Source organism: Barbus barbus (genome assembly GCF_936440315.1).
Source record: "Barbus barbus genome assembly, chromosome: 5".
NCBI lineage: Eukaryota > Metazoa > Chordata > Actinopteri > Cypriniformes > Cyprinidae > Barbus > Barbus barbus.
Window position 1 is genome coordinate 25,484,119 of NC_136733.1, and position 12,088 is coordinate 25,496,206.

The 12,088-nt window shown below is 36.3% G+C and overlaps 2 protein-coding genes across 4 annotated transcripts in view; one reads left to right on the top strand and one right to left on the bottom strand.

The window, feature by feature from the left end:
* LOC306869474 (protein mono-ADP-ribosyltransferase PARP8-like) overlaps nucleotides 1-7,574 on the top strand; it is a gene marked incomplete at its 5' end in the record, with an annotated part of 30,936 nt that extends 23,362 nt beyond the window's left edge. Inside the window, 14 exons of the mRNA XM_079416246.1 lie at nucleotides 279-332; nucleotides 728-823; nucleotides 944-1,036; nucleotides 1,126-1,251; nucleotides 1,358-1,423; nucleotides 1,788-1,855; nucleotides 2,269-2,317; nucleotides 3,332-3,444; nucleotides 4,037-4,109; nucleotides 4,563-4,632; nucleotides 4,749-4,822; nucleotides 4,978-5,047; nucleotides 5,130-5,214; nucleotides 5,382-7,574. Of these exons, the coding sequence (XP_079272372.1) occupies nucleotides 279-332; nucleotides 728-823; nucleotides 944-1,036; nucleotides 1,126-1,251; nucleotides 1,358-1,423; nucleotides 1,788-1,855; nucleotides 2,269-2,317; nucleotides 3,332-3,444; nucleotides 4,037-4,109; nucleotides 4,563-4,632; nucleotides 4,749-4,822; nucleotides 4,978-5,047; nucleotides 5,130-5,214; nucleotides 5,382-5,484 (1,140 nt within the window). The 3' untranslated portion in view covers nucleotides 5,485-7,574. The remainder of the gene's footprint in view (nucleotides 1-278; nucleotides 333-727; nucleotides 824-943; nucleotides 1,037-1,125; nucleotides 1,252-1,357; nucleotides 1,424-1,787; nucleotides 1,856-2,268; nucleotides 2,318-3,331; nucleotides 3,445-4,036; nucleotides 4,110-4,562; nucleotides 4,633-4,748; nucleotides 4,823-4,977; nucleotides 5,048-5,129; nucleotides 5,215-5,381) is intronic.
* Nucleotides 7,575-8,836: 1,262 nt separating this feature from the next.
* Nucleotides 8,837-11,516, bottom strand: LOC306869950 (putative E3 ubiquitin-protein ligase DTX3). 3 transcript variants are annotated; one of them, XM_079416920.1, is made up of 5 exons: nucleotides 11,448-11,516; nucleotides 11,236-11,328; nucleotides 10,097-11,050; nucleotides 9,766-9,983; nucleotides 8,838-9,646 (listed from the first exon to the last, which is right to left on the bottom strand). In XM_079416920.1, the coding sequence occupies exons 2-5, from the start codon at nucleotides 11,248-11,250 to the stop codon at nucleotides 9,577-9,579; spliced, it is 1,257 nt and encodes a 418-aa protein (XP_079273046.1). In that variant the 5' UTR covers nucleotides 11,251-11,328; nucleotides 11,448-11,516; the 3' UTR covers nucleotides 8,838-9,576. The 3 variants fall into 3 exon arrangements, with proteins under 3 accessions (XP_079273047.1, XP_079273046.1, XP_079273048.1); XM_079416922.1 differs by having other exon boundaries at nucleotides 10,097-10,295; nucleotides 11,448-11,497; XM_079416921.1 differs by having other exon boundaries at nucleotides 8,837-9,646; nucleotides 11,236-11,483.
* Between the last annotated feature and the right edge of the window lie 572 nt (nucleotides 11,517-12,088).

The following is a 12,088-nucleotide window of genomic DNA, read 5'->3' on the forward strand; positions in this document are numbered from 1 at the left end:
AATAATAGGTGCCCTTTAAAATAATTTATTTACTGCAATTTCACAGTTAATTTCTCCAACAGGCAGAGATGAGAGTTTAACAGGTTTAGGACGGCGATTTATTAAAAAAATGCTCTTGCAGAGAGAGAAATTCAGTAGTTGAAATATTTTTTTCCCACAAGTGTAATTTTTGGCTTGAGGCATTGAAAACAACTTTGTGTATTTGGCTTGTGAATTTGGTTTGGAATTTAGAGGGAGTTCAAACTTTTTTTTTCTTCTTCTTCTGTTTTCTCGAGTAGCCAAACATCGGAGCCAAATCCATTCCATTCAGAGATAGAGGGTTCCTTGTTCAGGTAAAAAAAACAAAAAAACACTACACTTCCCCCTTTGCCTTAAAACATTAATCAAACAGTATTTGGGGGTCTGGTTAATACAACTCTTTTACTTGCAAATACATGCAAAATCCTTTCCTGAAGCAAATTGAGCTTGAGGGCATGTGTTTGGTTGCAGTAGTTGACATTCTCCAGTCATTAGTATTCTTATGACCAAAACTGAATGTGCAAGAAACATTTCAGGAAACATTCCTTTCAAATGATACAGACATGATGAAAATATCTTCTTTTTTAGTGAACTGTCCTTTAAATTTGTATTAGGGTTTTGGTGGAGCTCTTCTAGCAGCTGCTGATGTTGTAGTACTGTTATAGAGGGGAGAAATGTTACTTAATGGATGCTTTATGTGTAATTGTAGACTATGGAGTATGCAGAGCAGCGTATCCCTGTCCTGAACGAGTTCTGTGTGGTCTGCGATGAACCTCACGTGTTCCAAAATGGACCAATGCTCCGAGTGAGTCTGTTTGCTCTTACTAGCAGTCTTGGATTGACAGATGGTGTGATTTCTTTGCATTAATTCTGGATTACTAATAACATTTCACTTCTAATGATCGTGTTTATATGTGTCCTACAGCCCACAGTGTGTGAGAGAGAGTTATGTGTATTCGCCTTCCAGACGTTAGGGGTCATGAATGAGGCTGCTGATGAGATTGCCACTGGTGCTCAGGTACACAAACAAAATAGACATACTTGATGCACAGATTCTGCACAGATGTTTCTAACCAAATGGTTTACAATTTCTGTTTGTCATTACAGGTAGTAGACCTACTGGTATCCATGTGCCGATCTGCACTGGAGGCTCCGAGGAAAGTTGTCATTTTTGAGCCATATCCCTCTGTGGTGGATCCCAATGACTCACAAGCACTTGCCTTCAACCCCAGGGTACTTAAAACACTAAGAGCATTTAACTTTAGCTTGACGTGTCTCTTTAGTGTAATCCTGCTATTCAGAAAGGAATATTACATTGATTGTTTGAGTTCTTCTTCAGAAAAAGGACTATGACCGAGTGATGAAAGCACTTGACAGTATCGCATCTATCAGAGAAATGACCCAGGTATCAAGTAGAATTTTACAGCAAGAGCATGTTTTTTTGTGATTGTTATATTGTTTTGAAGGCCATCAGTCAATTAAAATAGTGATTTTAATAAAATAAAAATATGAAATAAATGATTTAGAAATATTACAATGCATTTTTATAATCATTTATTATACTATTTAATCTAATGTAATATTTCATAAATTAATCATGTATAAAAGTATAATAATAAATAGCATTAAATGGACAGCCCTAGTTGTTTATAATCCCCATATCATGTGTAGCATACGACTTCAGAGAAATCATCCAATGCTTTATACCTAATTTATAAGCCTTAACAGAATGCAATAACATGTTGACCGTTGACATGTCCTCTGCACAGGCTCCATACCTGGAGATAAAGAAACAAATGGACAAGCATGATCCCCTGGCTCACCCACTGCTGCAGTGGTATGACAGAATGACATTTCAGTCATTATCTACATTTACATTTATGCATTTAGCGGACGCTTTTATCCAAAGCGACTTACAATTCAAGTTACAGTTTCTACATTTTATCAGCTCTTGCTTTCCCTGGGAATTGAACCCATGATCTTGGCGTTGCTAGCGCCATGCTCTACTATTTGAGCTACAGGAAAGCTACAGGAAATCTACTCCACTCCTGCATTTTAACGATGTGTAAATGTGATGATGAGCTCTCCTAACAGCTCCAATTACATAGTCTTGGAGAGTGTGTACATCCATCTTTATGATCATGTGATGAGCTATTACTCATATATTGAAATACATCTATGGTCCTGCAGTGGAGGGTTGGAAACCTAATGGGGAATATGACACGATTCATAAATCCATTTTCTTTACAGGGTGATTTCCAGTAACAGGTCACATATAGTGAAGCTTCCTGTTACTAGAGTAAGTTTTCTTGTATCTGTCTTATTAAGCATATGTAATGATGTGCCTGAATATTTCTGCAATCAAATGCGACACGAATGTGCACATTTCTGAGATCTAGATTAAGATGATCAGGGTTAGACTTGGGGTGATCAATCTTGAAGACGTCTACGATCTACTTCTCAAGCAAATCATAGAGATCATGATCTTTTATGTCCTCATAATAATGTTAAAACTACAGCAATGACTGCCTACAAGTAGATGACTGTGGCTGGTCAAATTATATCACACGTCTCTATCATGTCTTTTATGTGTGGTGACATATTTAAAAAACAACTCAACGTGAGCTAGCAGTAGTAGTGCAATAAATCAATAAAAATTGTAGGGTTTTCAACGTCCAAATCAGTCCAATTATGTAATGTGACTTGTAAAATGCAGTCTACTGTGGGACATGCTTTATTTTTAAAAGAGTTATTAAAAGCATATTGGGAAAGAGCCTGTTCCTTAGATCTGTACATTCTACCTTGTACCTAAGAGAAAGCATTCTAATAAACCTTCTCCTGTCTGTGTCATTAATGTTAATCAAAGAACAAAAGACAGAAAATCACTCATTGATTCTTTTTAAAATTATACAGTGATTTAGTCAAGAGCAGTGTATATTTGTTTTAAAGTTGAACTCAGCCTTTAATGTCCATTTTGTTTGATGCGATACTGTTTTTCAAACAGACAAGCCATTGGCTTTTTCAGGTCTGGATATTCTCAATAGTTCATCTCAAAATTGGAAAGATCGTGGTTTTGTACGATAAGAACGCGATATGATATTTTAGGAAGTTCGTCCATCCCTAGGTTAGACTAACTGGCATCACCTCCCTAAGAGAACCATGACTCCTATAGAAACCATCTTCCAGTTCTTCTGTATTCCTGAAAAGTTTTAAATTCAGAGGAACTGTTCAATATCTCAGTCTCAAGCTGAGAAAATGATTAAGGCTTAACATCTCAAGTGTATGCTCTTACATCTTGTTTTTCTCACAACAGCAACTGAAGTTCATGCACACACCCCATCAGTTCCTCCTGCTCAGCAGTCCGCCAGCCAAAGAATCCAACTTTAGAGCTGCCAAAGGCCTGTTTGGGAGTACCTTTGCTTTCCAGTGAGTTCCATTTTAAACACCCAATACAGCATGTACCTAAGAAACTGCACATCTGACCCACATCATTACAAATAAATGATTAGGGTACAACAAGGATAATGTGTTTTATCTGGTCTCTTAAAGTATATTACAGTATCTGTCCATTCTTGCATTTTTGGCAAGCTCTTGGCGGTTTTGTGTGCATTGTGAATCAGGCTGTCTGTGGGTGTGCTGAACAAAGGTTGTAGATGCCACAAGCCTGGTTTGCACTGCAAGACATAACAGAAAAGCAATAATTTCTTACGTCAAATGCTTTATGGCATTGTGATTATGTCCACTGATAATAAATATTCTAAATTTGGAAATACATTTCATCGTCACAATAAAAGGAAACCAGTTCCAGCTGTCTTAACTAGTTCAGTTGTTATTCAGCTGTGCAGCAAGCTGTATTTTGAAGGAGTCATAGAATTCAAATCTGTCTTTTGCACAAATCCTAATTAAAGCCACAGCTGTACACAAGGGTGAAGTCTCTTGCTGACTCGAGAACACTGGTTGTTGAATTTCCAGTTTTAAACATACAAACTGACTGGCTCTTTCTCCCTCTCTCTTTCAGTGGATCACACATAGAAAACTGGCACTCCATTTTGAGGAATGGTTTGGTCGTGGCATCAAACACGAGGCTTCAGGTACTTTCATCTAATTATGATGCAGATGCATTACCCACGGTGTCTGGTTCTTTAAAGAGGCCAATCATAAAAAGGGTTGAGGGGAAAGATGTTTTTATAGAAAACAAGCTGAGATGAAGTGTGGATGAAGCTGGGGTTTGTTTTATAGTGGAAATAGATGTAGTAAGATGTAATAGTGTATACATACATGCATAATACATTATGTAAACCTATTAAACATCTGAGCAGACTGATGTACACTGACCTTTTTACACCAATCTCTAAATTTATGTAAGAAGGTTTATTCACTGGATGTTTCTTACAACATAATATAGAACTCAAATGTCTTTAAATCCAGTTGTGTACTGTATGAGGTCACTGGGTATTTCTGCAAACATAGTTCACCTTTTGAGAAGTAAAACAGTTTGCAGTGATTTAACTCAATGCCATAATGAATCATTGTTTTGTTTGCAGCTACATGGCGCTATTTATGGGATTGGAATCTATCTCAGTCCATTATCAAGCATATCCTTTGGCTACTCAGGTCTTAAAACCTTTATGAGCAAAACTCCTGTACTTTCTACATAAATGTATGCAAAAAATTTAAAAACATGTTACATGTATAATTGCTTGACATAACTGTGGCTTTTTGTGGAACAGGGATGAATAAAAAACAGCAGAAAGTTGCTTCAAAAGATGAAAATGCTGCCAACAAGTCCAATATTAATTTGCAGGTATTTAGTTTTTTTTTTTTTTTAGTATTACTACGATTTTCCCCCAATCACCAGACATGCATTATTAGAATGGCTTTCTTAAAAAAATTAAAAAAAATGCTTGGTATCCTGAAAACTGTTGGACATGATCCACATGTTTCTGTTTTTGCTTTCAGTCACAGAAGAAAGGCCAGAACCCGCAGTTTCTGCAGAGCCGCAACCTGAAATGCATAGCCTTATGTGAAGGTACACATTTAACAAAGATTTATACCATCATCTGCAATCTTTATCATGTTAATAATCACTTCTTTTTATATATATATAACAGTTATTACATCTCCAGACCTGCACAAGCATGGGGACATCTGGGTAGTTCCAAATACAGATCATGTCTGCACACGTTTTTTCTTTGTGTAAGTACATTTACGTCTATCTCAGCGCACATCACTGTGTATCTCACATACTGAATGCATTCATTCCATCAGAACATAAAGCTGAATTTGTTAATAGCAGAAGTACTGAACTTAATTTGATCTGAAAGTCTACTTCTGTTTTATTTATTTATTTTTTTGCAAACTAGTTATGAGGACGGACAGGTAGGTGACACAAGTATAAACACACAGGACCCTGGCATCCATAGGGAGATCCTGCGAGTCATCGGCAATCAAACGGCTACTGGATGAAAGTGTTTGAACATAATACCGCTGCCTTGACCTCTTTCCCAAAGCTGGACATTTGAGCGTAGGAGGCCAATACCACATGTATTTTTGGTAACCACAAATACATACAAAAAAACAAAAGGCATATTCGCAGTCTTCAGAATACACTATTTCTACTGTTCCCCTGGAATACATGCATATTTACACTGGCTATTCAAACTATTACCATTTTGCTAAGTTTATAAAAATAAGGTACATTTTGAAAGAGCATGGTATGTCTCTCAGTTCAACTGATAGACTACTTATTTTTTGTAAAGAATACAAAAAATGAAACACTTTGAAGAATAGTGTTTTGAGACTTTCCTGGAGAAAATACAATATTCCTGTGAGGATATTCGCCATCTGACCTTGTTTACTAAGGAGTTGTACTTGTTAAAGTACATTAATTTGTGTATACAAAAGGTGTCTACTGTATATGCACTTTATTTTTCTTAATGTATGATAGTTGTTTCAAACTTCCATATAATCTTAAATGCCTTTGAAAGACAGACGTATTTATTGTTTGACAGTGCTGAACACAAGCGAGCAACATCTGATGTTGACTGCATTTACAGCTGGTGGAGAGCTTTGACGAGTGAATTTAAAAACAAAATCCCTGTGCTACAGCTAATATTTTCTGCTACTTAAAAGTAGCTGTCGGTTTACAATTTCTAAAGGCCTCAGTTTAGAATTTGCCCAGATGTACTGAACCTGCCACTTCGTTAACATCGTCATTTTAAACGTACAGTATTGCTGTAACGTATTCATTTACGAGTGACTATACCAAGTATGAAAAAAAGTAAGATTTAAAAATACAAAAAAATTTAAAGACTTTATATATTCGGCAGCGACAACTAAACATAAGATGCATGCTGCTTTCCTTACGTTTTCAGATGTTTTGATAATGGACAAAAATCGGCACCCAATTGTAAAATGTCTTTGAATATTTCAATATAAATCTTTTTTGTAAGGTGATTTTAAGGCAGAATAAGTGTTTGCTGCTTGTTGTTTATACATTGTAATGTATTAACAGAAGGTACAAATGTGTGAGTATTCTGTTCAATTCTTTATAGTGATGTTTAGACACCTGTGTGGTTGTTAACTTTACTTTCGAAACATTAAATAGTTCGATCATTGAAATCACAATCTTTTTTTGAGAATGATCACCCAATATAGGTATTAGGAATATATGCATAAAATATGTAACACGTTTGGTTAAAATTAATTAAATTGTATTAAAAATACTATACGAGGAAATGCAACTTTTACATAAAGTCGAGATGTAGCACCACAACGTTTTTTTCGCACTTATGGGCAGAATTATGAGTTTTATTTAAATATAGGCACATTAAATATGTGGTACTGATTATTTTGTGTGCAGAAAAGTATTTTGTATTTTTCCATGGGACTCTGAAATACTGGTAAATTCACATGATGTTCACTTGCAATATACTCCATTGACTCCATTGATTATAGTTTCGATTGAATGTCAACAGCTTAATACATTATATCTAAAGTGAAAGTTTACGTAATCATTACACATTGTCAAGTTTGTCATTATTAAAACCAGATGTAAATCAGATTAATTATATTGATTCTTCTTTCAAATCCACAATCTAATCAGTTAATAAATATTGTTTAAATATCTTTCAAGGATTAAGATGGGGGTAGTTCTTACATGCATGTACACTCATAACTGTTGCAAAACATTTAACAGCAACTTATTTTTGTTTGCGTTTATATTTTTTCATTGTGATGGACCATGTTCATGTGTGATGGGTCTATTTGTATAGTTTTGTACATTTTCCGCACAATTTGGTAAAAAAGGATCATGCTACTTAACATTTGGTGCCTTATCGATAAGGATTTAATGGCAAACATGACAGTACTGTCATATGAAAATACTGTATTTAGTGTAAATAATGCTACAGCAACATGGAGGCCAAATATTTTCTGTAGTACGTTTTTACTTTTTCCTTATTTTGCGAACGGATCAAGCTTTTTGGCTTTTTACAAGTTATGGAAATAGTAGCTTATGTATCTGTTTATGTTCATTAAATTCAGATTTGCCAATAATTCAGACATTTGTCTTTTTTTCTAATTGAAATCACATGTAAAACCCTAAATACTGCAGAATACCAGTTCAAGTACAGAAGTCTGGAGCCTTACTAACCTCACTCACCTTTGATCAGGAGCCATACGCAAGAGCCGTTCATTTTTGTTACAACCATGAAACACCTGGCCAACTGCACAACAAACAACTTCAAAATATTCATGTCTATGAGAGGAAAAGCAGTGCATGGCGATTTTGTATAAATTTGTAGAATAGATCACAGGGCTTGACGCTTACCTTTTTCCCAAGGAGCACGTGCTCCTAAGTCTAAAAAAAATTTAGGGGCGCAATGCAAATTTGTCAAATTATGTGTTTTAGCTTAAGGGGATATGAAGAGACATTTACAAGCACAAGTATTTAATTTATCAGAATACAGAAAGTACTCTTTGTATCATGTTCACACTGCACCAACAGACACCGACCAACTCTCATTGACTGGGGAGAAAATGGATGATCCTATATCTATAAGCATGTTCAATTGGGTGAAAACAAATTCCAACCAACGCCAACAGGGGTAACACTGATCCAACAAACTCCAATGGTCTAGTTTGTTTTGTCTGTGTGGTGTGAATTGGCCTTTACCGAACAATAATAACGAATCAGTCAATATATAGATCGGTCCACTGTTCTCTATAGGCCAATTCACACCGCACAGACAAACGCCAACAAACTCATCTGTGCTCATTTAAATTAAACCATTGCCTTTTTAAAGTTCAGTAATCATATGAGGCTGTATCGCAATTTTTCCATAAACTGAATAAATTAATACATTTGTCATAGGCTACTGTACAAGTTTGGCTGTTTTGTATTCGCACTCATGCTCCTAAATACACTTTCCAGTTCGCACATATCTATTTTTAGTCGCAAATCCGACTGAAATGCTTGCACTGTCGAGCTCTGGGTCAGCCATTTCATTTCAAGTGTCTGTCCTTTAAAGCAAAAATACAAATTATTCCAGTGTTCCTATTGCTGTTTTTCTCATAAAATGTTATATGTTACTAATTTAGCTGTACCTCTGTAAATCAGTGCTAGAACAGGCTAATCATTGACTCAAGTTGGCCAAAAGCCAGGACACTTGGGCCAGGTAAGTCATTGATTATTATTATTTGTATATGATGCCTAAATACCAGTAAATCTCTCTGCAATGTAGCATCTTTCTGAGAGAGGAAAAAACAATATTTGATAAAGAAGCATTTGAAATTAATGAAGTTCATGTACACTTTTGCATCTTTCACTCAAGTTTTAATACTACAACCCACCAAAATCAAGACAAAGGTAAACGACAAACGATCCAGAGAAAAAAAATCAGTTAATATTAAAAAGCCTGATACCAATGGGAATGGTTTAGTGTTACTAAAATGACCCATGAGTTTCTCATGAACACCAGTCACCGGAGTTTTTTTGCTGCTGAGACTCTTGATAACTTTCTATACACTCACATGACACTTCATTTTACTGCATGTTCATCCATTTAAAAAAAAATCTAATCCCAATATAAAATAGCAATGAAAAAGTAAAAAAAGTAAAACTGATTTCTGTTGATGTTATCCTCTGTGATATTGACATGAAACTATAAGGTTTACATTTAAAAGCACAAACAAGATATACTGCATACATAACACCATAATAGTAGATTTTCTTATGAGCATTTTGAAAATCACGTGATGCTGCGAAAGACATTAAAGCAACGGTCAAACATCTCAGTGTTAAAACAACGAAAAGGTAGAGCAGTGGAATCCAAAAATGCACTGAATGGCCCTTAACTCTGTTTCTATTATACTGCTGCTTGAGATTCATACATTCAAAACTGTTAAACAGTAAGAATGCCTGTAAAAAAAGAAAAGCGCTTTACCTTGATTAGTGATTACAAGACTGCAATATTACTTCATAATTTTCCTTGTATTAATATGACTACTGCTTGTAATAATGGAGTCTGAACTGATTGCAAGGTTCAGACTGTACAATTAATCAATTCCTTTTGCTTTCAGTTCATCTTGTACTCGTTTCAGGTAGTCTGGATCTGGGTAACCATAACTACAAAGAAGAAAACATCATTACAACACGTGATAACTATTGTAAATTAAACAGTGCTAAAAATAAAATGGCTTGTCTCCGATAAGGCAACCACCCAAAAATGATGACTGTGTACTCACCTGGTTGGCCCTCCATAACGAGAGGTCTTATGGTGAATGTCATTCCAGGTCACCACATTGTTCTGTCCAGTGGTTGATGAGTGTCCAATGGTGAAAGTGAGTCGCTGGTCAAATGCTCTCTGCAGAAGCTTCAGTACCTTAATCCCCTCTTTTGAGTTCGGGAGGTAAGCTATGCGGGATGCACCCTGGTAAGGCATGCCTGGGTTTGGGTGTTCAGCCTGCAGAGTATGAGGTAATCAAAAGATGACATTTCAACTGTGTAACTGATTGTTGTCATAACGAACAGCTTAAAGCAGAAGAATTTCTAACACTTCATTGCATTTGTACTCACCCCTTGACGTCCACTTGGTATATGGTAACTAATTATAATTGTACCATAGTTTTCATATCCAGGTAGAGAGGATCTGTCCGATGAGACAGTCATGCTCCCTCCCTTTGGTTGCGTCCCTGTAAGACTGCCGTATATCTCTCCGCATATCGGACAAGTTGGCTTCAAATGGAAAGCTCTCTCCAAACAGTCTTTACAAAATCTGTGTTTACATTTAGACAAGACAGTGGATTCAGATATCTTGAGTGTTTCCAAACAAATTGGACACGCCTCATCTTTGGCTTGGTCTATTGATTTCTGTTTTTTCACAGTTTGCTTGTAAGGTGTGTCATTGACTTTAGTTGTATTTGGGGTCTGGTAGTGTGAATATGTCCGTGTACTCCCATTCAACAATGTCTCAAATCTTTCAAGGCTAATGAAGTTGCCAGTCAGCTGCAATTGCCTTTCATCTTTACGAGTGATTAGGAGTTCTGGAAATTCTGATTGACAACGCTTAATAATTCCTTGACTGTAATCGTATGTCCTGGTTTGCAGCCCGGTTACTATATTTTGATACAATGTTATAAACTGTTCTCGTGCAAACTGAGCGTGAACGCTGTTACCAGACGGAGACATAGGCCTAAAGGTCACATATCTCTCGTCTCGCTTCATGATAACTGCATTCCTTTTTTTAATTATGTCGAGTTCCTTGGATTTCATTACTTCAATGTAATCCATAACAATGCCATCAACCTTAACTGGTTGAACTACTAAGGAGTTACTTTGAGCTGGTCTCTCCTCTTGTCTTACATCCCTACTTCCATTACGTGTTGTTTGCACGATTACACTCCTATACATATCTTCAGCCTCTCGAAACGACCCGCTGGCAACACCATTCGCATCTTCATGTCTGTGTTTCACAGTCGTGCTTTTGCTTGAAACTGAATCTGCCGGGTGTAGACTCACTGCAGTGAATATCTGCAATGAATTTGAAAATAATAAGCATAGCTGATTTATTAACATGGGTCTCTGCATTTGTTTTGTTCTTTTTTAAGAACTGACTTCTTAAAAAAAGTCTTCTTAACTAACTGGAGTCCCGACATTAAATCCTTAAATGATAAATAATATCGTTGACAGGGTTTTAGCACGACTCTTAAACTCACCTGTGGCAGGCTCATCTCGGTCTCCACCGATAGCGTCGTTCAGTTGAGAGGGGAATCAAAACGATATCAAACGGGAACAAAACGAGCCAAGACCTACCGTAACCGTCAAGAAGTTTGTTTCAGTAAAAAGGTAACGTTATGCATTGTTTGTACAAGTTGAAGCGCTTTATGTTTGGTCCAATAAATCATCAACACTTTTTGAATGTACTCACGCTGCATGTTTGTTTCACTTTGTTAAGCAGGCAGTCATCAGGATCGGGTTGCCAGGTCCTAGAAAAAACAGCCCAAGGCAGCCTCAAAACCCGCCGAAAAGAAATAAAAACTACCCTATTTGCCTCCGACCAGAGTTAACAGATGCGGGTATCAAAAACATTTTGCACTTAGGGTTTTAATATTATAAAGACACGGTTTTCAAATATTTTTAAAAAAATAAAGTAGGTAATTCTACCCACTTAACAATTTAAAAGATCAGTTAAGGTATACGAGTATCGTTATCGGCTACACTGGCCTGTCTCTATTGAAACGACAATATATAGGTTAGATCAGTGGCGTAAATTGTACATAGGCTACTGCCAGGAATTTAGAATAAAAAAAAATCTGTAATCAAGCGCTAGAAGTAATATGTTCACATTTTCCCGAGTCTACTGAAGTAGCTAGTTGAACAAAATGCTACAAATGAGTCATTTAGAAAATAGTCCATCCTGACTGTAATAATATCAAAAGTAGCCTACTTTGAATAATGTTAACAGTTACAGTGAAAATGCATGGATTCCTCATTGAGTAGACGACACACTCAGAAAAACATTTACACCACAAGAGGGAGTTAGAGGTCCATTCAGGTACAGACCTTATC